The 26,467-nt window shown below is 34.4% G+C and overlaps 1 protein-coding gene and 1 long non-coding RNA gene across 2 annotated transcripts; one reads left to right on the top strand and one right to left on the bottom strand.

The window, feature by feature from the left end:
* Positions 1-12: 12 nt before the first annotated feature.
* LOC101897048 (uncharacterized) lies at positions 13-15,997 on the bottom strand. Its single transcript, XM_005183180.4, has 3 exons — positions 15,660-15,997; positions 7,210-7,405; positions 13-769 (listed from the first exon to the last, which is right to left on the bottom strand). The coding sequence occupies exons 1-3, from the start codon at positions 15,669-15,671 to the stop codon at positions 531-533; spliced, it is 447 nt and encodes a 148-aa protein (XP_005183237.1). The 5' UTR covers positions 15,672-15,997; the 3' UTR covers positions 13-530.
* A 6,387-nt stretch (positions 15,998-22,384) lies between these two features.
* LOC131806919 (uncharacterized) lies at positions 22,385-23,233 on the top strand. Its single transcript, XR_009344226.1, has 2 exons — positions 22,385-23,022; positions 23,086-23,233. It is a non-coding gene; the product is annotated as an uncharacterized LOC131806919 (long non-coding RNA).
* The last annotated feature ends 3,234 nt before the right edge of the window (positions 23,234-26,467 follow it).

Here is a 26,467-nt window from a genome sequence, read left to right as displayed (position 1 = left end):
TTTTTTTTTTTTTTTTGTTTGGATAAACAATACTGCATGCTGTTGTTGTTTTTGTTTCTCTTTTAATAAATTCGTTTATAATAATTCATGCATTCATTAGAAATATTGGTTTGCGACAACAACAACAACAACAGCAAGAAAGCACGTTTGTAACTCAAGTTAAACAATCTTATGAAATATTTCAGGAAAATGTAAAATAATAATGAATGGACAAATTTGCATTGCGTTGATATGGCATGGCATGACATGGTCCGGGCCGGGGCCGGGGCCGGGGCCGGAGCCGGGTAATCCGGTAATATTCACTTCACTTCTGATGCTACGATGGCGGGAACTTAACTTGATAATACTGATGGTGTGTTCTACACACACACCCATGGATAGATTCAAATATTTATGCTAATTAGGTACAAAAGCCTATTGTTATCACTAACTTATGACTAATTTTAGAAGTAAAATTTATTTGGACGGAACCGGAATTTTCGACTCATTGCTATTCCAAGAGACGGACGGAACTTTTTCAAACAACTTTCTCAACAGAAGAAATCCTCATCGCATTTGTGGAAACAGCAGTACGAAATGCTGCTGCCGTAACTGTCCTCATTCCGCTTGAAGCGTAACTTCTCACCGTGCTGCATCTGCCAGACTTTCTTGGCCTTGTAACGGGGATTAATGTCCAGCGTGCTGAGTTTCCTGTAATGATCGATACCCACTTTCAAATAGCCACCTTGTGGATAGGAGCTGCGTCTGACATAGCGAAACGAACTGGTAGCTGTAAAGACAGGGGGAAGAGAAGGCGATAAATCAGTTATTTGTAAACACATGTGAATACACAAATTAAATCAAGTTTAAAATCAATAACGGTATTTATATTTCCGTTTTTGTTTTCAAACGATTTCAAATAGTAACAGTTAACAGTAAAGTGGGTTATTGGAAAAATCTCTTGATCTCTTTTTTTGTATTTAAAAAATGCGGAAAATAGACATACTTGAAAAGATATTATATTATTGTTATTGTTAATGTAAATGTGTGTGAATGAAACATAACGATGATGATAAAGCAAGAAAGCATTCTTATTACCAAAATATAGGGTGAGAGGAAAAAACTGCCACCAATTTAAAACTGCTGCCCGACAGCTGTTAAATTATTCCAGTTACAGCTCATTATATTGTCTACAAGCGTACAAAAGCATTTTGATGAGAATTTTCCAGAAAAAAAAAAGTATTCGTGATGGAAATCAAGCGGGATAGTGACGACGTCAAGTAAGTGGACGGAAGTGGAAGAAAACTGCAACATCAGCAGAAATGGTTGGAAATATGAAGAAGCGACTTGATCGAAACCCGCGTCGCAGTGGCCGAAAAATGGCTCGTGAGCTGAACATATCGCAATATTCCATTCGGCAAATATTGAAAAATGAGCTCGGACTAAAGCCATTGAAATTCCAAAAAGTGCAAGAACTTACACTGCAACAGAAAGAAAATAGACACAAAGTGGGGAACTGCCGAATTCGGATTTCTCCGATGAGAAAACATTCGTTGTGTAGCAGTTTGAAAACAACCAAAATTATCGTGTTTACTGGCCAAAGAGGTCAGCTGAAAATGTGCACCTTCGGATGGTGTGGGTCGCCATAACAGCCGATGGTCGCTCTCCGCTCGTATTAATCGACCTTGGCATCAGAATAAATGCCGAATATTATCCCGAACATATTCTGGAGGGTGTATTAAACCCTTGGGCAAAATGTACGTTTTGTACGTTGTAAAAATATATATTTTTAAATTCTCCCAATTGTAATCAGTCCAATTATAAACATTCACATTTTTTTTGTATTTTTCATTTCTTCACACACCAAACGGAATTGTTTCAATTGACTATGTTGAAAATGTCCAACTTTGAAATTTTGTTCGCCCGACTATTCGGGCACGTGTTTTACTTGTACTTTTTTACGATGCTGAAATTTGAATTTCTTTGAGCTTTATCGAACCCAACTTAATAAACAAACCATACATATTTATAGGTGGATGTAAACGCCACATGGACAGGGTCAATGTAAATTTTTGAGGTCACATGAATTACTATTCTCAAAAGTAAACGGATTGTTTTTTTTTTTTCTTCACCAATAATTTTAGTATTGATGCATTTTTTCTGGTTTTCAATTCATTCATTTTTTTTAAATTGGCTACGTACACATCGTGCGTGTGAATGTGTTAAAACTCAACTTGATGGCCTGGTAAACCTGTATCTCAAAACCAACACTTAAGAGTTGATTGACTTTTTGACCTTTAAATACAAAATTAATTGTCAGTATTCAGTCCTGAAGCATCTGAAGAGGACATTAGTTTGAGGACAGCGACGAAAAGGCTAAACTCGATAGCAGCCCACAATATAATGGTGAAGAATTGTAAATTGGCAGAAACCCGTTCCTGTACCTGAAAATCTTACAAAACTTGCCAAAATTTAAGAGAAAACAAGCAAAAATGACAGCGAATGATTTTTCCTCTAAAAACATTTTACAAAGCAAATTTAGCCGAGTATAAAATAGTAGCCCACTTCCGATTTGCTAAAATGTTAATTTTGAAGAAATGCATTTTTTTGTTGACATTTTTACTAGTTTTCTGTTCCCGTACTTTCTGGCTAATAATGAATTTATACCATTGAAAGTTAACCGACGGGATATAATAGATTCATTGGGTTAATCGTGTGTGTGTGTGTTTAGATACACCATAAGGACCAACGAAAAGGAAATGCAAAAAATAGCCAAAAATGATCTATCAAAAAACCTAATATAGAGACAATTGATGTTGGAAAATCGGTGTTTATTCACATTGGTGACATTCTGCACGAAATATAATACAACATCCAATATATGAGCAAATAAATTTTGTTGTTATTGATCGAATACAAAGTATAAAAAACGCCTTGGCGGAAACATTTGCGACTTTGCAGTGTACATCGCTAATGATGTGCGTACTAATGCTGCGTCCAGTGATGCGTCCCGTTAGTATATTGATTCCACTCTGGATTAAAAAAATAAATCCGGCTATGAAACGATACATTTTTTAATTCATACGGCCAAAATCATCAAAAAACCGGGTTTAGACCATAGGTCTCTTTGGACCAAATCCGTTTCAAAACGTTTGGAGTTGATCTGGGGGTGTCCGTCCGCCTGTCTGTTTGGTTTGGTCCAAACTTGGTGCATCGTAACATTATTATCAATCTATAATCGAGTTCGGAGATGGTCAATATAGGTCCACTGATACCTCTCCGACAAAAGATCAAATTTTTTAAAGAGAATAATTTGCCTTTTACCAATGCTAGGTTTAGTACGAAAATGGACAATATCGACCCACTACATCAAGTGCCTCCCCCACGAGGGGTCAACATTTGGAATAATTACAACTCTTATAAAATGTAAAATAAGATTATCTTCAAATTTCACACATCTTAACATTTTTACCAACAAAAGATCTGGTGTGAAGATGGAATATATCGGTGCACTCCTTGTGGTACCTCTCCCACAATAGGTCAACATTTTAAATAATCATGAAGCTCATAAAACGCGACATGAGCATCCGATTTCTCTCAAACTCCGCACATCCCAATATTTTTACCAACAAAATATCTGGTGTGAAGATTTTTGAATAATCATGAAGCTCTTAAAATTCAATATGAACATCCGATTCCTCTCAAACTTCGCACATCTCAATATTTCTACTAACACAATATCTGATGTGAGGGTGGGATATATCGGCCTACTCCTGGTACCGTCACCTCAAAGGGGTCAACATTTCGAACAAAAAACGCTCATAAAAATGCGAAAAAAAAATTCTCAAATATCACACACTCCAATATTTCCACTAACGCAAAGATCTGATATGAAGATAATAGATATATGGTACCTTCCCCACAATGGGTCATAATTTTCAATCCTTATGTCTCTAATAAGCATTGAAAGTCAAAATTATTCGCATAAGATTGAAAACAAATTGTTTAAATGTTAAAAGAGTCCAATCACCTTTTCAATTGTCATCTGTATTCTCTATTTAGATCCTTCTCGGAGGATCAATGTAGAAAATGAGAAAAGAAAAAACAACCTTATTCTTTGGACGTAGTTTCTTCTCGATTCTCGATCCATCCGATTCCGATTCATTCTCGATCCGGCTTGAAGGATCAATGTTTACATAAGAGAAGAATCCAACCTCACTCTTCCGTTATCAATTCAATTCCTTGTATTTGGATCGAAGTGCCAAATATAAAATGTGAGAAAAAATGAACAACCTTATTCTTTGAATGTAGTTTCAATTCTAGTTTTCATTTAAAAATAATCGCAGCCACAAAATTATTCTAATCTATTCTAATACTGAATAGAGAACATTGCAGGGCTGCTTGTCATTTCATTCAAGTGGTCTTGTACATCTACTGAGCGCATCGATATCTGTGCGTGTGGGTCATCAGCTTTATTATCTCATTATCGTGTGCGTCACCGCACAAGATCACCGAATTATTCTCATGGGAAGTATGAAATTTTAGAATATTTATTGTTTATTGCTAGATTATCCCAGCGCCTCAACCGCACTCAAAAGTATGTACAAAGTATTTTGAACACAAATGTTCGATTTACTTTAAATTTTGCTCCCCAATCAGTATTAGATTAAGTGGAATACTTCGTTTCACTATATCTGGTATCTGACGCGCACTTCAGCATTTGCCTTAGTCCAAATCGATTTAATATAATCTTAATCTGGCACTTTGTAATATTCACATTGGACTTAAGGTGAGAGTACATAAAACTCTTTTTTTTGACTGGCGTAAGTTATCGGCTGGCTTCTTCGTAAAATAACAAAGGAGGGTAGGGCAAAACCGAACTAAGTCAACCTAAAACTCCTTTAATCCTCTACGAGAAAGCCAGTCAAAAAAGCGTTTTATGTATTCTCACCTTTAGGCCGGATATGAAATAAAAAATATTGGCTCACTCTTTCGGCACCTCCCCTACAGAGGGTCAACATTTTCAGCAATCATAGCGCAAATCAATCTGTCGACATAACCGATTGATATTTTTAACAGGTTGTCTTGTAAACTTGATTGGATCATAAATTCTGATAATGTGGATTAATCCGGTAAAATGTTGTAGCTGAACTCGCTACAGTTTTTACTATTAGACATGGTACAATAAAAAGATGAGGTAGAGCTACCAGCTGATCACAATTTCTAGGTGTGCCAGACTCCTGCCATATTGTGTATGTATTTATTGTAAAAACAGAAAATTTTCAAAATCAATGATTGAAAAACGCGTAAATTGCGAAACGCGCATTAAAGCTATTCGACAGTTTTGCCATGGAATTGAAAGATAGAACTGTTTACAAAAATGAGGAAAAACGCTGAGTAAATGAAAACAAGTTGTTGCATACATATTTGAAAGGAAGCGGGCATAGCCTCAGGGCTGTATTTCTGCAGTTTTACGAAGCTGTTCTACCTCCTTATTGCACCATGCTGTTAGAAAATTATACGGAAACATGACAAATTATGACCTGGTAATCTAACACTTCACCCCATGATATGCAGGTCTGAACTTTTGTGATTTACTTTGTTTTTAACTGCGTAGGAAGTAAGTACCCACCTCCGATTTCTGTATATAATACAATGGATTCATGAAAAGGAATTACAGGCCTACCTAAAGCCCGGAATACGCATTCGCATTCAACTATAATGTTTTGTTTTAATGACTAAAGCGTATTTTCAGCGTCTGGCTTTAGTTAATTAGTGTACTTAATTAATTAGTTAGCTAGTGGTACTGAAATTGTTTTAAATGCATATACGAAGTATTTTTCTTTCTAATATCCCAAACCCTTTTATTACCGTTGGGGAGATTGGGAACCATATAGGTAGTGCGTACTCCAGTACAGGCCTAATGCTAGTTTTGTACAGCATTATCTTTGTTTTCTCCGGTAATGTCTTGTTATTAATAAGTCTTCCAAATGACACCTTAATACCATATGCCTTACCTAAGTAGCCACGCGCATTTGCATTGAATTTGAATAATTTGTTTTACCAAACACCCAAATATTTAAATCTATCTCTAAATGGTATTTCTACTCCATTCAAAGGCAACTCCAAGGACTTGCTTTCTGGTATAACCCATCTCTTACATTTCTCTAAAGCGTTCCTCAAACACATAGCCTTGCTCTTAGAAGTATTGATTTTTATACCCCAATCAGTATAGAAAGCATTAACTGTGTTTCAATGACAAGATAGCATAGACAACGCCGCACAAGGAGATTCAGCGTGCGCTACAAAAGACAGTCGTCTGCGTGCAATACACCCAAAGAATTGTTCAAAGTATGAGGGAAGTCATACATGTAAATATTAAATTAGCCTTGTTGTGTAGGTTTTTGAATGGTTCGCTAATCAAGCAAAATTTCGAATTTCAGTCCTGTCCATTCTTTTTATAGTAATAAGGGAATACATTTGTTTCAATTCCTTTTTTTTTGCGTTAAGTATAAGAATATTTAATATGGAAATATTATGAAATAATTTTAGTAAACATAGATCTTAATAATCAATTAAAATTCTTTTTCAACTATATATTAGTAATAATTAGTTGACTTAAGTTTAAACCTAGTAAAAGTAAAAATGTTTTGTTATATTTTTTTCTATAAATCTAAAAGTTGCATTTGATTTGCAAAAAGTTTCTTTGCGGTTGCAAAAGGTTTCATTTTCGCTGCAAAAGACTTCATTTCAATTGCAAAAGTTTCATTTTTGTTGCAAAAGGTTTCATTTAATTTGAAAATGCTATAATTGAACTACATAAACTATCATTCCAAACATCAAGATTCGTTCTCTAGCATTCAATTGTTAGGGGTTACAAATAATGTATTTCCAATTTAAGGTTGGAATGTTTTCATTATTACGTTTTTCGGTTCTCATGTCTTGCACAAACTACGTTATTTCGAAAAAAGAAAACATTTCAGGAAATTCTTGAAATAGTGCAATAGGGTTACCTTGGTCTGGTCTGTCCTCCAAATAGGAATTCAAACGAATATTTAAATATTTAGAATTATGTATATATTTAGCTGCATGTTCGATATCTTCAACGAAATCAACATGAATGTTAAAGTCAAAAGTGGCAGTTGTTATTGAATGAAAATTTTCACACAAAAGTTGTGGATCGGTCGATAATTGCGACCTATAGCGTTTTTACAAATGCGAAAAACTTACGTTCATATTCTGCATTATTATCCATGTGTCCATGATCTATAGAGCGCCTTTCCCTCACATCGTAAGCTTCGAAAAGATGTTCACATGCTTCCATAGCTAGTTTCTTCATTCGATCTAGGGAACAGTAATTCGCCGATCCTCGCCCACACATAACTCCCAGTAGGCAAATCAAAAAAATGCTTCGAAGAAGACCACTCTGAAATTTATAAAAACAAAAAAAATAATTTCTTTCTTACTTATATAAATATTTACAACATGTCGTAAAGTGTTACATTTAACAAAACGGTATTCATATACATATGTCCATGTGCACACATATGAACGCATGTTCACTCAGTTTAAATAAGTAAAACACCTGGAAAACTGTATCAAATTCAAATTCCAAACGTATTTTACGACCAGTGATGGTACGTCGTAAAATGGAGCGTAGTTGTCCAAACTTTGAAATATGTTAAGAACACAATTATTATAAGGTTGAAATAATAAACTACAACAAATGCAATTCAACAACAACCACATTGGAGTTTATTAATGTATTCTCTGTTTTTTACTACAACAACCGATCTTTCCTTTATGATAAATGTATAGTTGCCAGTTGTAGGTATAAAACTTGGAACACTTCAAGGAATCGCAAGGAAATCCTAGAAAGTGCTACATTCATTTTAAATTGAAAACAAATTACGCATATGCATTTGGTATACTGCATTTTCCAATTTTTGGAAAACATGAAAAGTACAAGTTTGTTAGTAAATGCGGCATGGTTTTTCTTTTCCCTCGAAAAAGATTGAGCGCCTTATTAACTAAACATTTTTTTAATATTAACTTTCTTTCTGCGATTTTTTGGTTAATTAAATAAATCAAATAACCAAAATAAATGAATGCATTTGTTTTGATGGTAGTACTGACATTTCAATCCATACAGATAGGCCTCAATTTTCTCAAACCTATACCACCTTGATTAAGTGTACCATTGCAATATCTTGATTTCAGCGTTTTTATATGGCTTATGTGTATGTCTGCAAGGAGATCTGTTAACATGTCTTCGCCTCCCGTTTCTTTTCTTCACTTATTACACACTAATAAAAACAAAACAAAATACTCTTGCCATCTCTGGTTGCATTAAATATTATTTTTAACCATTTGATAAAAAAAAATCAACCAATTGAATAAAGTGTGAATTAACTCGCCGCTACACTGTCGTAAAAAAGAAGAACCTAACTGGTTTATCTGAGAAAAAGCATGCCTAGCGGCACCAGCGTATCCAATGAGATACATAATACCTTTTTTGTTGTATTTAGCGAGTTAGAACTTATCAATAATTTGTCAGCTTTCTTAGCATTTCTGATTGCCAGACATCCAAAAAAATTTACAAGGGAATAAGGAGGAAATTCATTACATTCATAGTCTCTTTATTTCCGTCGCTTTGCATCATGGCTATGCATATTAATGTCAAATTATAAGGAATACCGACGGCAAGATTCGCGTGCGGCTCTGACAATCCATGCGAAGATTTCAAGCTTTTTATGTACGCACACCAGAGGGCTGCAACGAGTATGAAAAAATTCAATCATACTCGGTTTCATACATGATTTTTGTTGATGCAGTCGCATCGGATCAAACACTCAGTTTGAATCACTTCACTCACAATCAAACATGAGTGTTCGAGAGCGTTTGATGTGTTCAGCGACATGAGTTGATCGAACACGTGAACTGAAGTGAGCAAACACAACTGTGATTTTTTTTCTTTCAATCGAGTTCGCTCAGCATCATTATTTGTTCAACCATTCAATCAAGTTGGGACAGTTTATTTTGACTTTTATAATATTTGAAATGGAAGAATATTGTGATAGTGCGAACGAAATTGTTACAAACACTGTGTAGGTAAACAAAAAGGTCGAAGTTTTGTGTGAGAAATCTTGACCAATATTGTAAAATAAAATACCATTAATGTGTTTCTTTATTAAAAATATTAATTTTGTTTGTTAGAAATAAATCACTGCAGTCTAAAATACCAAAACCCCAAATAAAATTAAAAAATATCTATTTATTAAATATTTCTTCGAAATTTATTTTATGTTATGAAATCCTTAGTAAAATTAAAATCAGATTTCGCGCAGATTCGAACATTTGCGTTTTAATCAGACTCATCATAAATGATCGCCCCGATATGAACAACTCAACATAAGTCCGTAAACAAATAACTTATGTGAGCTGTTTGATTTCGAACACAAAGCTTCGATCAATTCATGTTCACTCACAACTTTTTCGTTTCGCATGAGCAACTCGAATAAGCACGCTACACCTGACAGACTGTTTGAGTTTGATTGTATTTCCACTGAGTGAGATCAAGCCTGCTCAATCATGCTATTGCTGCCCTCTGACGTGACTTTTTAACATTTTACAGTTAAGATTTCTGTAGAAACCTTTTAAGCGGTTTTTCTTTTTTATTGTCAACATAAAAAAACCAAAAATTGAAACTGCTCTACTTTGAAAATTTGTACGGTCGTCGTATTTCGTTAACATCATATAACTAAATGTATTCAATTCCTGTAGTCTGATATTAGTTTGAGCTATAAACAATAAAATATTCTCTAGCTTTTGGCATTGCATTCGGTTAGCCCGAGATATTGCTATTTGCTTTATAACTTCCACTGGTATTCCATCATGTCCGATTGCCTATCTATTGTTAAGACTGCGTGCGGCTGCTTGTAACAATTCTGTTCAGAAAGATGGCATATCTGCAGTGGACTCAACGCATTTCACATTTCAACATCGTCCATCTTTTCCACTGAGCTTTTGCTAGCACTTGTTCTTATTGGTCTTGTTTATGCATTTTTATAGCAGTTTTTTGCCTCTTTATATGCTACATACAGCTACACGTTTTCTTGTAACTCTGGTATATTCCCGCCTTGTCCTGATACATTTTCGTCGATATAAGTATTCCACCAGCGTTCTTCTTTTCAATGAGGCCCAACTTTTGCTTTTGCCACATTCTATATTCGGAAAGTTCTGCGACATACCTAGTCTTGTGATCATATACCCCACACGCTTTTCAGAATCAGTTATTGGCATTCGCCAATCAGTAATAGTCTCTAGCTACTAAGTCTTCAATGGAGTCTTATTTCTCTTTAAAAAAAATGTCGCTAGGTGAGAGATAACAGCTTACAATAGTCACGATGTCAAAGAGCTGCTACGGATTTTGACTAGTCTTCGAACCACAGATAATGAACTTTCAGTATTTTCTTTCTTTGACTTTCAATATATTTTTAATTGAAAACAAGCCAAAGTATGCAACGATTTCTTTCGCTTAATTATTAATTACTCTTTCTTTATTCCAGATCCCGCAAGAATCTACTATTTTTTTAATTTTTTTTTTTTTTTTGCGATATCTTAAAGGATAAATCGGTTATCGTTTTACATTCTTGCAGTCCATCATATATTCTAGGATGGAGTATGGATTTGAAAGTAAAAAATTGAAAATCAACGTTTATCTGATTAAAAGTCGGAATCTAATTTCTAATGCAAGTTTGTAAAAGTTTCTTGGATGTAAAAATTGAAATCTTTATGTTATACGGATTGTAAATAAACCACAACGCAATTCGACACTTTTTAGGTTTATATAAGTTCCGAGTTAAAATTGAATAATTTAAACACGTTTTTTTAAAGAGTCTAGTCTCTCACAATAATCTAAGCTTTGCTACATCATTTTTTAATTAATCGAGTATTTGCTTCAAATGCTGCCACAATTCTGACGGCTTTTAAGGTGTTAAGGATTATCATATTGACACAGTTAATACTCCGACAAAAACAAAACGCATTCAATTAAATATGACCAGTTTAACGTATCAATAAATGTTCTTGGTAACAAGTTTGCTCGCAATATGATAACGCTAATGTGAGTCGACTGATCGATGCGCGTTTGTTAAGTCACTCAATATGGTTGGCCTACAGTTTCTGACAAACAATTTACAGTTAGAAGATAAGTGGCTACTTTCAAGAATTTTAGGTGCTCTAAATTCGCTTCAGAAGGAACAGATATGACAAATGGCATTTTCCATTGCAAAGATTGTACATACATACTTTGTTTGCACAGATAACGTAATAAGATGAAGCTGAAGACGGTCATTTAAAATTCATTCAATATTTAAATGACACACCCAGATCTTTCAATAATTACATAACCAAAAAATATGTCCGTAATATAAGTAATTATATGTATTTGTATGTTATTACAGACTTGTGCCACTGATCGCAGTTTAATGTTGTTATCAAGGTTCTATAATCTTCACACATCGCATAGAAGCATTTAAAAATTCAAGCCATACCGCAAAGGTCAAATTTCGCATATTTCGTAATTCATATTAGAATTTAATCATAAATGATAATGGAAGTCACATTTGAAATAAATTTAATTGTCAATGATTGGACAATTTTCGAATTTACTAAATTCAAAAATATGCAAAAATATGCAATTGCTGTGGAGTAATAGAGATCCTTTGGCTGTTTTTATTTCAAACCACCCCCACCCTCATCCTCCCGCTCATCGAATATGTACGCCCTAATATGTACACCCAGCAGGACTACCTGATATTCAAAGTGTTAGTTTACTCAATACGACCAAACTACTTAAATACAGATATTCACAATTGATGGATGTTTACATTTCGCAATGGTTTCTCTGGAAAGAGAGAAACTTTCTCTTTACTATCGGCACCTTCTCACTGAGTGGAAAGATGTTGTTGTAGTAACCAAGACAATTTAATAAGGTATAACCATGGTAGAAGAATACAGGTCGACACAGCTGCTGGGACAGTGAACTGTCAAACCGATTTTGGAATTGAAAATGTTGAATGAAAAATGATTGAAATTTGTAAAAATTGTTGAAAATGCATATCATAACAACCTCCGATTTGCGTCACATAAAGCAGAAATATGTTATTGTATAAAATGCTTGTGTCAGATTTACATATACTTCAATGAATTATTTTCATTTAAAAAATTTACACCTTTCGAATTTGGTTATTAAATTGAAAAGGCTATTTCTAATGCCTTCACACGTTCCTCTGAACATAATTTCTAAATATTTATTGAAAATCTGAAATTTCAATATATCTTATTAAGAATATTTAACACTATGTCCATGGTAGAATAATAAAGGTAACAACAAGTGTTGTTCTACAACAATCGTAACAACAATCACATACAAATTTGTTTTTGTCAGAGTCATACAAGTGTCAGAGTTATGTGTCCAAAAATGTAAACAAAATTAATTTTCAATAATTTTTTTTAATTTAAATATACTTTTCTGGAATTTGGATTACTAAATTTTAAATGCAAAAGAATAGTTCCTCAATTATCTAATTTGAATGTTTTATTATCATTCCCCTGAATGTGTAGTTGTTAGCTGTAGAACCTAATCTCTCTACACTTCAAGCAATCGCTAGAAAATCGTGGAAAAAGCAACATTCCTTTCAAATCGAAACCAAATTACATACACACATAAAGTAATTTACATTTTGCAATTTTAGCAAATATGAAATATACGAATAAATTTTCTAACGTGGTGTCGCCGTTTCTTAACCGCAAAAAAAGGTCTCCGAACCATCGCCTTTGGCGTTTTGTTAGGTACAACAGCGATTTTTTCTATTAGTAGGCAAAAAATATGTTCACATTGCACTGCAGTGACATTTTATATCAAAAAAGGGTATACCTATTGTATATCGGGAAATGGAATTAAATCATAAAACGTCATATCGAAATTTACACTAGTATTACTGGGACTTGCTGTTACCTACAATAATTATACCATGCGCTATGTCCAAAAGAATGAAAACACAATATGTCATATAGAACTTGACACTAATATTACCAATTGTACCCTGTGCAGGCTTATATAATAACCAGGTACAATAAAATCAAGGTAGGGTTATGATACCATATGTTTTTTTCATGGCTTAATTTGTCAACTTTATTTGTTTATGTGTGTGTAATTTTTCATTAACAAAAAATGTTCAGAAAATATTCAAATTCGTGCGTTTTCAAAATGCTTATTGCAACATAAGCATCGACAAAATCTACAGTTTTTGTAGCGAAATAAACCTTTAAAGATACAGGGTGAGATGAAAAAATACTGCAACCAACTTCAGACTGCTGCCATTACCAAGCCACTCGTCCGACAACTATTAAAATTATTCCAGTGACAGCTCATTATATTGTTTACAAGCGTACAAAAGCATTTTGGTGAGAATTTCCCAGAAAAAAGTTATTCGCGATGGAATTCAAGCGTGATAGTGTGATTTCTTTATATTTAGCTGGAAAACCACAAGTGGCTATCGTTAGAGCACTCCAGCATTTAAATGTGAATAAATCTTCTGTGTCTGGTACCATCGCTCGTTACCGTGATACTGGTAGCGTAGCCCGACGTCAAGGAAGTGGACGGAAGAAAACAGCAACATCAGCAGAAATGGTTCGAAAAGTAAAGAAGCGGCTTGATCTTAACCCGCGTCGTAGTGGCCGAAAAATGGCTTGTGAGCTGAACATATCCAAATATTCCATTCGGTAAATATTGAAAAATGAAATCGGGACAAAGCCATTGAAATTCCAAAAAGTGCAAAAACTTACACCGCAGCCGAAAGAAAATAGACTCAAAAGAGTTAAAGGGCTGCTTCGTTTGACCGAAATTAGTGAACTGCCGAATTTGGTTTTCTTCGATGAGAAAACAGTCGTTGTCCAACAGTTTGTAAAGAAACAAAATGATCGTGTTTACTTGCCAAAGAGGTCAGCTAAAAATGTGCACCTTTGGTTGGCCACTAGAACTCAAGCACCGATCATGTTGATGGTGTGAGACGCCATAACAACCGATGGTCGCTCTCCTCTCGTATTAATTAACAGTGGCATCAGAATTATTGCCGAATATTATTGGGAAAATATTCTTGAGGGTGTATTAAAACCTTGAGCACGCAAACATTTTAGCAGCAGACTTTGGACATTCCAGCACCATCGCACTCAGCACCCGCTACCCAAGAATGGTAACAAAATGAGGTTCCTCGCTTCATTTCCAGCGCACAATGGAAACCAAAATCTCCGGATACCAATCCGTTGGACTATTTTGTCTGGAGTATTTTGGAAAACATGGTTGGCACTAAAAAATACCAAATACCACCTCAAGGCCATAATTAGTGCCAAACGTGACCAATTCGAAAAAATCTAAACTTATTCTTAAATTTGATGCTATTTCCGACATTTTTGGTTTCACTTAATAAAATTAAAAAAAAAATTAAAAATTATGGCGTTTGACTTTGTTGCAGTTTTTTTATCTCACCCTGTATTTATGGTTTTAGCATAGCTTAAGTGATTATTGAAGACATCAAAATGTTACTTATAGATTATGGTAGATTCTTTCAAGTTCTGGAACAATATCTTCTCGAGATAATATATATTTCTCAAAGGAATTATTTACAATTTGGTATTTAAATAACGGAAGGTCTAAGTATTTTAATGATTTTATACATGTTTTTCAACTGAAGTGTTTCAAATTTTGAATTCGATGCTCACAAAGATAGCTTCCGTATAACGGGTTCTCCCAATATTCCGCATTTTGATCAAATACACCAGAACCATATAACTGTACCGCCCATTTTATTACACTTTGAAGTGCAATAACCGATATAACTGAAATTTGTGTTTAAAAAGGCAATTTGTTCGAACATAGAATCCCAATACTTTTATTGATGAAAGAAAAATTAAATAAGAATAAAATGATCACTGTTCTTTGATTCAATACAATTTCTTAAATTGCAACGGTTGTAGTCCAATCTGCTTACTTTATGAAATATGGTTGGCTATATATACAATATTTGTTTGTTAAGGCGGATCAGGACAAAAGATATTCCTTTCAGAGAAAACATTCTCCGCAATCCCCTACAATACATTTGTAATTGTGGACTTTGGACCCCTACACATTTTCTGATCTAACGAAATTCATGCCACCCGGCATGAAAGGCAAATAGCCTGTAGACGTTAGCACTATGTGTTACAATATTTAGACCAAAATTACCTTTTATGGCCCAAGTATTTAAGCCCAAGTAAAATGTAATAAATAAGATATCCGAAGACATAACATCAGCCTGAGCCACTTGACCGAGTATAGAGTGCATGCACCAAAATCAAAACATACCTTCACTCCTGGCAAATATTCGAATTCATTCATTTGTTCATATCACTGCGCGCGCGGCAATTCTCTGAAATACGAAATGCCTTAATAATAAATGCGGAAATGTTTACATTTCCAAGATGTTATCCAAAACACGAAAAAGAGTAACTTATTTTTAGAAAAATAAAAAAACCACCACAGTAAAACTTCATTTTTTGTGACCTCTCTGGAGTTTGTAACTGACCGTGTCTCTAGGAAATCCTGGGAAAATATCCTCGCTATGTTTAACAACACTTACCTTAAGGAACATGATTGTGCTTCGACCTCGTACTCAACTTAAAGCCCCGTATCGAAAATATTTCAAATATATAAATTATTTGAGACTAAACGCACGTTTTTTTTTTGTAATTTTATTTTCAAACTAGTCACAAGTATTTTCTAATTGTTTTTTTTTTTTTTCGTTAAACAGTTTGTTTTTGTTCTATTCTGGCGGGAATTCACTATAACAATGTTTTTAGCAAAATTGTTTTTGTATTTCATTCGTTTTCTTCGATCCCCGGTTGCTGTGGCTTGTTTCGCGACCGATGTGCCGTTGTTAAGCTTGTTTCATAATTGAATATTGAATACAAATGAAACCGCCAATTTCAGGTGAGAGCTTTTTATATCAAAGCAACACAACAAGAGGATTTCGAATTTCTGCTGAAAAAATGATCAGAATTTAAGCCAGACACTTTTGACTGAATAAAAAAAGAGGAGAGTGAAACACAATGACGTCGTCGCCTGCGAAGTGAGTCGAATTGAATGTTTGATCTTCCGAACGAAAACTAAACAAATACAGAATAGAAATTGGTTCAAATATTCGAAGAGGATTGAACTATTCCCGGTAGGGTTATATGGCCATAGATGTGGTGAAGTAAATTAGAGTAGAGCTTTTACAAAAATATAATGGCCAAATGTGTGTAAATCCAACTTAATTTAGTTTTGAATAGAATGTATAGTTGCTCTATTCCAGAACCTACAAGAATTTACTAGATTTGTAATTTTTTCCCAATATCATAAAGGAAACATCGGTATCGATCCACGTTATTGTATAGCCCTCATAAAACGGCACCTCGCGATAATCGATATTTGGATTATTTAATTCTTTATTTTGAATTCGATATTTAGAGTTCGCAGTGGCGGAAAATTGTCTATGTAGATCCACGGATTCCTTTAGAACCCATATAACGGCCCCTCTCTATTTTCGGTATTTTACGGTTTTGGTCACATTTTTCAACGAATTATTTAATCTTTTTAATACATACCAAACACTTTGTTTCTACATGGCACACATATACACGTTATTTCCCGGTATTCGGTATTCTGAATTAACTACGCCCTTTCTCTCAATTTTGGTATTTGAAACTCGTAAAGACAACAACCCCAGTCTCACGATTTGTTAAAACTCCCATAAAACGCTATCTCCCACTTTATAAAGACCTCAACTGTATTTTCCAACCGATTTCACTGGCAATTTTTTGCTATTGGAAAAATTTACACAGCTAGTAAATTCTGAAACAGAGCATTAATGTAGGTGTACGATTTGGAAAAGTCACCGTATTGGGCTTGAACTGAATAGGCAAATCTTTAAACAAAGCATGGGTAAAAGAGTCCCGAAAAAAAGTTTACTTTTAATGGAAGTTAAAGCACTTCAAATAATAATGTCCATCTCTGTGCGTTTCCTGTAATTTACCTTGTCAAATTTCACCGAATAAAAAAAGTTTCCATCTCTGAATGGATTTATGACAAATAAAAAATAAATAATTTTTGAAAAAATTTTAAACAAATGATTGCATGACTTTACCTTCTTGATTTTACCATGGGTGGATGCTTTAAAATGTTCGGACATTAGGGACAAATGAAAAAAAAAAAAAAACTATTGAATATTGCTGGAAAACAAAAGAATAAAATATTCAAACGTTTTGTTTTGCAATGTCACGGACCAACACGGAGAAATTTTCGTGTTTTGACAATTAACACATATAATCTGTCTTGTCTGTCTTGTCTTTTGTAAGGATCGCAGGACAAGGATAATGTAACAGTCAAAAGTAAAGCGATTTTTCCATATTTATCTTTAGAATTTTCATAGCATACTATTAGTATTCTAGAGAGCTTTTAACATTTGTAAATATATGGTATAAATATAGTATAAGTATATTTTATATCATAGCGTTTCTTTAAAGTATAGTGAATATTGCGAGCGCTTAAAAGTATGCTATAACATTCTGAAGATAATTATGAAATAGGCACCTAATGTCGCATTTATACTATTGAAGATCTAATAAGACCGGTGGGTTAATGTAGTGTGTTTAGATACACCCATGGTAGAAGAATACAGGTAGTCGCATTGACACAGCTGCTGGGACAATGAACTGCCAAACCGATTTTGGAATTGAAAATCGTGAATGAAAATTTATTGAAATTTGTAAAAAATTTTGAAAAATACATATCATTACAACCTCCGATTTGCATCGTATAAGAAAACATATAAAGATCTAATTATTTCTGACAAAACACTTTAACATTTTTGACATATGAATGTTCTCAGGCGTTGTGGCATCTACCTACCTGCTCCGGTCTTGAGAAGATGTAATTTTGTATAGCAAATCTCGTTGAATAAATATAGATTATGTAATTAATCCTGATAATGTGGGTTAATCCGAATTAAAATTTGCATGTAAACCCGCTGTAACATATGACTGCAACGGAAACGCTTTTCCGTCCACAATTCAGAAAAGGCGGTCTCATTTCTTATATCGATAACATTAAGATAACATCTTACAATAGAGAGGTAGAACAGCTTTCGTAGAACTACAGAAATACAGCTCTGTGGCTATGCACGCTCCCTGTCGGAATTATTTAATTATATGCAAAAAGTTGTTTTAATTTAAGGTGGTGAGGGTATTATGTCTTTGTACATTTGTTTGTAACAAGCAAAAGTAAACGAGATAGACCCAATAGTTCTTTTGGATGATCTGCGTGGAATCACAGTCGATTTATGAATGACCGTTATTTGTACAGGTTGCATTTATTGCCCGATCTAGATGAAATTTTGCACAAGTCATTATATGATGTGTAATATCGGCCCAAATAGTCTGGAATTTTGCATATACGACCAAATTAAGCCTAAGTATACCAAATTTGATCGAAATTAATTTAGATACAGCTATTGCTCCCGTTTATATTGTTCATCCGATTTGACATTTTTATCCTCCTGTAACCGCGATATTTGGGGAAATATATCAAATACAGCGCAGAAATACCTTTCCCAAATTGTATCGAGATCGGTTCAGATTTGGACGTAGCTCCCACATATATCTTCGTCCGATTTGCCTTTTATTGTGCAACAAACGTGTAATATTAGCCCGAATGGGATAGAATTTGACACTTACCACCAAATTAAGCATAGAAACAAGTTTATCATAAATGATATCGGTTCAGATATAGCTATTGCTCCCATATATATTGTTCATCCGATTTGTTACGTTTTCTATTTTTTATTTGTTACTAGCTGAACCAGGTGCGCCTCACTACCCATTTAGATTTTATATGCATTCAAAATTTTATATACGAATATTTTGTGGTTAAAAAATAAAATATAAGAATTTGAAGAATTAAAAAAAGTATTTACTGTAAGACTTTAATGCGTAAACAAACAAATCTCTCGGTCTATCAACGCGCGAACATGCCAGGCGCAGCTGTCCATGATAATCACGAATAGTTTGTCCTTCGGATTTATTAATTTCATAGCAAAAGCCAAGCGTGCAAGAAAATGTAATCTTTTGAAATTGAGTGGAATTTATGTTGTTATTAGAGAATTTGAGGTAGCAACATACTTCCCCATGATAATCGTATTCTCAATTAAATTTTTGTGTAGTTTTTTACTGTTACCTGATACCATAGCAAAGGCGTTGTGGGACACAAACATATCCCGAACTAAACCAATTTCAATATAATTTAACAAAATTTATGTTTGGACCCTATTACGTCACACCTCCCATATCTCATTGAAATTGGGAGGCAAATCCAAACCTTAAACAATTTCAATATAATTTGGAAAATTAATTTTCATTCCACTAAACATTCTGATCCGAATTTCATTGGAATTGTGTTTGCTGCATCAAATATGTAAATCGGCCGAAAATATATATGGGAGCTATGTTTAAATCTTAACCGATTTCAATATAATTTGCAACATTTATTTCTGTTCCAAATTCCGCCACATATTTTGAATTTCATTAGAATCGGACATATATATCGCGTTAGGTGCATCAAATATGAAAAAACGGCCGAAAATATATGTGGGAGCAATATCCAAATTTGCATATTTTTGTTACAATTTCTACCAAATTAACTGTAATTTGACATTTAAAGTTTTAAGTGTTGTTAAATCTATACCGGCAATAACTGTTAACTATTGATTCCCCATTTGGCATAGTCGCAACTGAAAAAGTACGTTAAGATTTTGAGTATTTTTATGCTCAAAAATTTCGCGAATTCTTAGGAACTTTTCAATAAGAATTTTCAATTTCAAATGCATTCCGTAACAATTCTACGCAAAATTGTATGTCAAAAAGCAACTTTCGACTTATTCAGTTTCTCAACTTTTCTAGGGGCTTTTCCCAAAATTTTCTTGGTAAAAACTTTCCATTGTCCAATAATTCAATAACAAATAAGCGTAGGAAGATTTGAGTCATTTGTGTAACTATACTTTTTTATACTATCTTTATACATATAGATTCAAAGAAATGGGCAGGGCCTGACTTCAAACATATACTTAGGGTTGGAGGGAGAGTCAACAGTACCACGTATACTAACTTTCAAACAGATATCTTCATTATTTTGGCAAATATAAGGATTTTAAGTAAATCGAAAAAATTAGCGTAAAAGTGGGAGTGGTCAATTTTTATTTGCATAAAAACCTTTGTAAAAAAATGTTGAAATCGGTCCAGCAGTTTTCAACTGATTCAACTACCAACGAACGACATTTGATTTTAATACATGTAGATTAAAAAGTAGGCGTGGTCAGCTCCTCAGCGCCCAAATAAAAACATAGGGCTGGATGGAAAGTCAACAGTATCTCGTGTAATAATTTTCAAATCGATATCTTCGTTATTTGGTAAATATAAGGATTTTAAATAAATAGCGAAATAGCGGGCGTAAAAGTAGGCGTGGTCAATATTTTTTCTTTAAAAAACTAACTCGGGGTATGACGAACTTTTGTACAAAAAATTATGCAAATATATATATAGATATGAAGCTCTACTAAATATGTAGGTGTAGGATATCATACTTTCTTTACCTGTTTTTAAAATGAGAAAGACTAATGTCTCGAGTTTTACTGCCTCCAATCACCGATTTTGAACATATTTGTTTTTCATTTATCAATACAATAAATATATACACGAAATTGGCAGAAGTCGGTCACATTTAGAAAAAAGTGTGACCAGCTTGTAGCTGTAGCATACCTTTTTATTGTACCATGGGTAAAACCGTGATAATCCTATGATTGGTTATCATTTTTCATGAATTTTTTATTATTTTATTATTTGTCATACTATGATGAGATATTTTGTTAGATTTTTATAAAGGTTCTTGTTTCTGGTGCATTACCAAGAAAGAACAAGCATTAATTTCTTTTTCTCTAACCCACTTCTGTTTGTGGCCCAAACCCATGTATTTTCAAATAATAATTTGCTGTGTGGAAGCATGGCGCAATGAAAAGGTATGGTAGGGTTACAAGCTTATTGCTGCGTGAGCCCGTCTTCTGACAATTTCGTGTTTGCATTCATTGTTTTGCAAAGTTACGCTTTTCATGTTTTCATCGTGTATAAACAAGATGTTCCCATACATCTATGAGGGTACATCGATGTTTTATCTGACTTTTAGCGTTTTAAGCGGCATAGTATCCATTAAATTCTTGTGAAAACCAGATTTCATTGTTTCTCTGCAGCCGAACGCAAACGCTGTGGTTGTGTTCTGTCGTATGTAAAGAAGAAAAATAAAACAAACAATATCTCTCTTTCTGCCCGCTAAACAAGCACTCCAGTGTGAACGGAGGTGTGGGTGACGGGAAGTGATCACCGGTCGGGAGATTTCGGTCAAAAAATATGGAAGACAAGCATGTCTATGTTTGTGTCTGTGTGTGTGTATATATGTGGGTGAAGTATTAGTTGAGTAAGGATTAACGGCACTCTTCATACGTCAGCAATGTATTTTAGCGTTAGCGCCAAGACCCTGCAGTTCTCATTCGCTGATGCGGTGATGAACGAGGTAGTGACTGGCTGTGTGACGCATGCGCCGGCAAAAAGTTATTTTTTACTCGCAAATTTATGAAAACGGTGTCAGCGAGCGGCAAATTTATAAACCAAATTTATAAACCAAAGCGAAGAAGCATTAGGAACGAGGATGGGCATGTGAAAATTACCCCTTGGTACGGGTAACGACTATAAATAGGGGTCCAATGCCCCACATTGTGACACCTCGATGATGTGTGACTGTTTATTTGCGTCGTTCACCCATATTTATAAATATGTGCCGATAATAAATATCGCCAAACTGAAGCTGTACATTTACTGACTGGGGTAATTTTTCTACAGTTCTCTGGCGATTTCCGGTAAAATGATAGACTCGAAGGTGACTGTGCAATATATTTAGGACTGTGCAATAACTGTTCTTACTCAGTAAAGTTTACTGAGAGAATTTTCTCTTTCTCGTCCAAATATTGGAAAAATTTATCGAACAACGTTCAGGAAAATTTAGCAAGAAAACCGCTGTATCGCACAATACATGCGTTACACTTCAAAAATTGTTGAGAAAATCAAAATTGCAATGTTAATGGTGAAAAATAAGTAATTCAACAGTGTAATACAATGTTGAGTACTAATTATCTGAAAAAAATAATTAAAATGTGTAAATTATTGTCTAACATTTGGAAATATTGTTCAGCTGGTGTTACTGAATAATTCTTACTGAGTAAATTTTTCGAAATCAGAATTTGCAAAGTCAACTGTCAAAATTGCTCTCTTTACTCGCTTTTGGTACAAAATATTGCATAATATTAGTTTATCGTATTTATCTTTTAAAAACCGGCGCTCCGCTACATTTTTAATTTAATTGGCAATGTTTATTACCCGACGAAATTATATTACGCATTACGTGTTTCCAAATTCGTATGCAAAACTGCTACAAAAGTTATAAATCCGTGTCTGCGAATTTGAGATAATTTTCCTGTAGAAAGTTCTGTAAAAATATTCGATTTTTGAAAAGTTTTGAAAAATTCAGAAGAAAATGTCGATTTTTTTTTGAAATTATTTATCATACAAATTTCCGAAATCCTCAAAGGCATGGTACATAAACGTCCAAGGAAAAAGACGGCAGAATTCGAGTGCAGTGATTCTGATGTCATAATACCATGCTGCTGATTTTGAAATTCTCTGTAATTTTGATATTTGTTTTAGTTTTTTTTTTTTTTTCGAAAATCCTAACGTTTTCTTTTTTTTAAGGATACGACAAACGGCTAAGCATGTGCGCTAACATTGAGACTCTTAGAAGATGTTTGGGATATTTTTCCAGATTTTTTTAAAAAGCACTGAAAATGTACAGAAGATCTTAAAAGAAATGTTAGAAAATTCTTCCAATTTCTGAACAATTTTACGAATCCTTTGAAAAAAATCTAATTTCAGAGACGGCAAAATTGTTGGCGAGCTACACGCGGATTGCAAATATTCAATGTACAAATGTTCAATGGTTAACAATTTAAATTTTGGCAGAACTTGTTTTTTGTGTTGAAAATTAAATATAATAAAAATGATATAAAAAAACTGCAACAAAGCCAAACGACATAATTTTTACTTTTTTTTTTAAATTTTATTGAATGAAAGCAATAAATGTCGGAAATAGCATCCAATTTTAGAATAAGTTTAGATTTGTTCGAATTGGTCACCTTTGGCAGGAATTATGGCACTTAAACCGCCAATGAAACCGTCACACGCTGCCCGAATGTTGCTCTGCGGTATTTTGGCTCATTCCCGGCGAAGCGCTTGCTTGAGGTGATCGACACTTTGGTATTTTTTAGTGCCAACCTTGCTTTCCAAAATACTCCAGACACAATAGTCCAACGGATTGGTATCCGGAGATTTTGGTGGCCATTGTGCGCTGGAAATGAAGCGGGGAACCTCATTTTGTAACCATTCTTGGGTGGCGCGTGCTGAGTCCTGTTGGAATGTCCAAGGTCTGTGGCCAAAATGTTTCGTGCCCAAGACTTTAATACACCCTCCAAAATATTTTCGGGATAATATTTGGCATTTATTCTGATGCCACGGTCGATTAATACGAGCGGAGAGCTACCATCGGCTGTTATGGCGGCCCACACATCACCATGACTGGCCCTTAAATTCTGGTGACCAACCGAAGTTTAACAATTTTAGCCGACCTCTTTGGCAAGTAGACACGATAATTTTATTTGTTTACAAACTGCTGGACAACGAATATTTTCTCATCGCAGAAAACCAAATTCGGCAATTCACCACTTTCGGCCAAGCGAAACCACTCTTTAGCTCTTTTGAGTCTATTTTCTTTATGTTGCGCTGTAAGTTCTTGCAGTTTTTGGAATTTCAATGGCTTTACCCCGAGCTCATTTTTCAATATTTGCCGAATATGTTCAGCTCACGAGCCATTTTTGGCCACTGCGACACGGGTTTCGATCAAACCGCTTCTTTACGTTTTGAACCATTTCTCCTGATGTTGCTGTTTTCTTCCGTCCACTTCCTTGACGTCGGGCAACGCTACCAGTATCACGGTAACGAGATATGGTACGAAACACTGGTAATGTATACCAGGGAGTAAGGCAACCGAAACCTAGGTATTCCCTGCCTTACCCCCTGGTACACATTACCATCGTTCTCCACTAATAAACAAACGTTGTTGATATAAAAAAACAAGTAAAATAGCAGTAAGTTCGACCGGCCCAACTTTGAATACCCTCCGCCATTAGGGACGAATTAAGGAATTTTCAAAACGATAAAATCCATTAAAAATTCTGTTAAAATCATGTTATCTGATACGATAATTTGTAAACAATTCTCTGTCAGGAGGTAAAGTACTCATAAAGAACTCCTTGTGTGCAATTTTGGACAATTCGATTGAAAAAAATGTGACTAAAATCATCAAAATACCGAATATCGGGCGGTACCGTTGTATTCTCTTCTAGTGGGTAAAGTACTCACAAAGAACTCCTTGTGTACAATTTCAGACAATTCCATTGAAAAATATGACTAAAATCATCAAAATACCGAATATCGGGGGTACCGTTATATGGGGGGGCTATACGATATCGCGGACCGATATAGCCCATCTTCGGACAAAAGAGATCTGTGCAAAATTTTAGCTTCATATCTGAATCCGTTTTGACTGTATCGTGTTTACAACAGATGGTCTGACAGACGGACAGGGCTAAATCGTCTTAGATTTTTACGCTGATCAAGAATATTTGTACATTGTTGGGTCTAAAATTATTATTTCGATGGGTTACAAACGGAATGACGAACTTAATATACACTCCATACTATGTAAGTGGTTATAACAACAATAATGGGATTAAGCATTGGTATCAATCGGTAGATCTTAGCGACTACTTTCATTTCGTCGCTAGCTCACCGACAAATTTCGTTAATCACTGAAATAATAAGCATTGGAATTTTACTAAATTCAAATTATTTATTGTATCATATTGTTATTGTTCAGATATACCACAAATGTTGTGCATTCCAATATTTTTCCACCGCATTTTCAACTACTCGAAGTACTTGTATAGATTCATATATTATTAGGGTATCATCTAAACGAATTGAGTAAAAATAATTTCCTAAGACGCAATTAAAGATTTGTCGGGCTTGCACGTGATATTTCCTTGCTCCCTCCTACACAATCGTCTAATTAAAAGTCTATAGTTGGCTGTAAACAATCTGTCTACTGGAATGTTGAAAATTTCAAGGAATCGCACGTTTTCTGGAAGACCGGTAGCATCGCATATTTGTATTTTTTTTTTTTTTTTTTTTTGTTAGGTTTGTTTTATGAATTATTTATTTTTTAATGGTTAAGAATGTTAGCATTAGAATTCTCCAAAGAAACCTAAAGTTAGATTTTCGAAACGAGAGGGACGACAACGATCGCCACATGTCCTGGTGGACATACACTTATAGACCTGTTGTGGGCTCTCGACTAAGATGTTGTTAAAAGAGGACTGGTAGTTTACAGTCTATTATATTTGAAATTCAGTAGCATTAATAAAATTCCTCAACTCTTTTATTTCATTTACAATGATCTGCTTAATAAAAACAAGTAAAAAAGCTGTAAGTTCGGCCGGGCCGAACTTTGAATACCCTCCACCATATGTATGTAGCCATTATATTAGGGTCTATGCGACGACGTGGACCTGCATAGGCAACTTTTACCATAAGCCATTACAATATCCAAATACGAAACTTAAAAAATAATCGGTGAATAATGTAGCTAAAATCATCAAAATACCGAACATAGGGAGGTACTATTACGAACTTCAACTTCATAGACTGTAGTATCCGTTGCGAACTTCAAATACCAAATTTGAAACAATTCCGGGGAATAATGTCGCTAAAATCATCGAAGTACCAAATATCGGGAGGTTCCGTTATATGGGGGCTATACGAAAGCGTGGACATGCACAGACAATTTTCTGTCGTAGGCCGCAGTATCCTACATGGCCAATTTTCAATACCAAAAGTCCTGCAGACATAATATACATTTGAGTAAAATTTTATCAATCTACTTGATTTCGTTCGGAAGTTAGAGTGATTTCCACAGACGGATAGACGGACCGACTTCGATAAATCAACATAGAAATTTATGCTGCTCAAGAATATATATAACTTGTGGGGTCCAACATGTATATTTCCAGGTGTTACAAATGAACGAAATTTTGCTCTTCTTGGTATCACGTAAACGAGTGATAGTAGAGCTTTAAAAATTTAGAAAAATATTCTGTTTTAATTAAAAAGAGAAAAATGTGCAAAAAATATGCTACGATTG

This window comes from Musca domestica, unplaced genomic scaffold (assembly GCF_030504385.1).
Source record: "Musca domestica strain aabys unplaced genomic scaffold, Musca_domestica.polishedcontigs.V.1.1 9, whole genome shotgun sequence".
NCBI classification, from domain to species: Eukaryota; Metazoa; Arthropoda; class Insecta; order Diptera; family Muscidae; genus Musca; species Musca domestica.
Note: the sequence above shows the minus strand (reverse complement) of the source record. Positions and strands in the feature narration are given on the sequence as shown.

Coding starts and splice junctions, on each gene's coding strand:
- LOC101897048 (XM_005183180.4), bottom strand. Junction 770..7,209: donor TAATAATGCAGAATATGAAC/GTAAGTTTTTCG, acceptor CTGTCTTTACAG/CTACCAGTTCGTTTCGCTAT.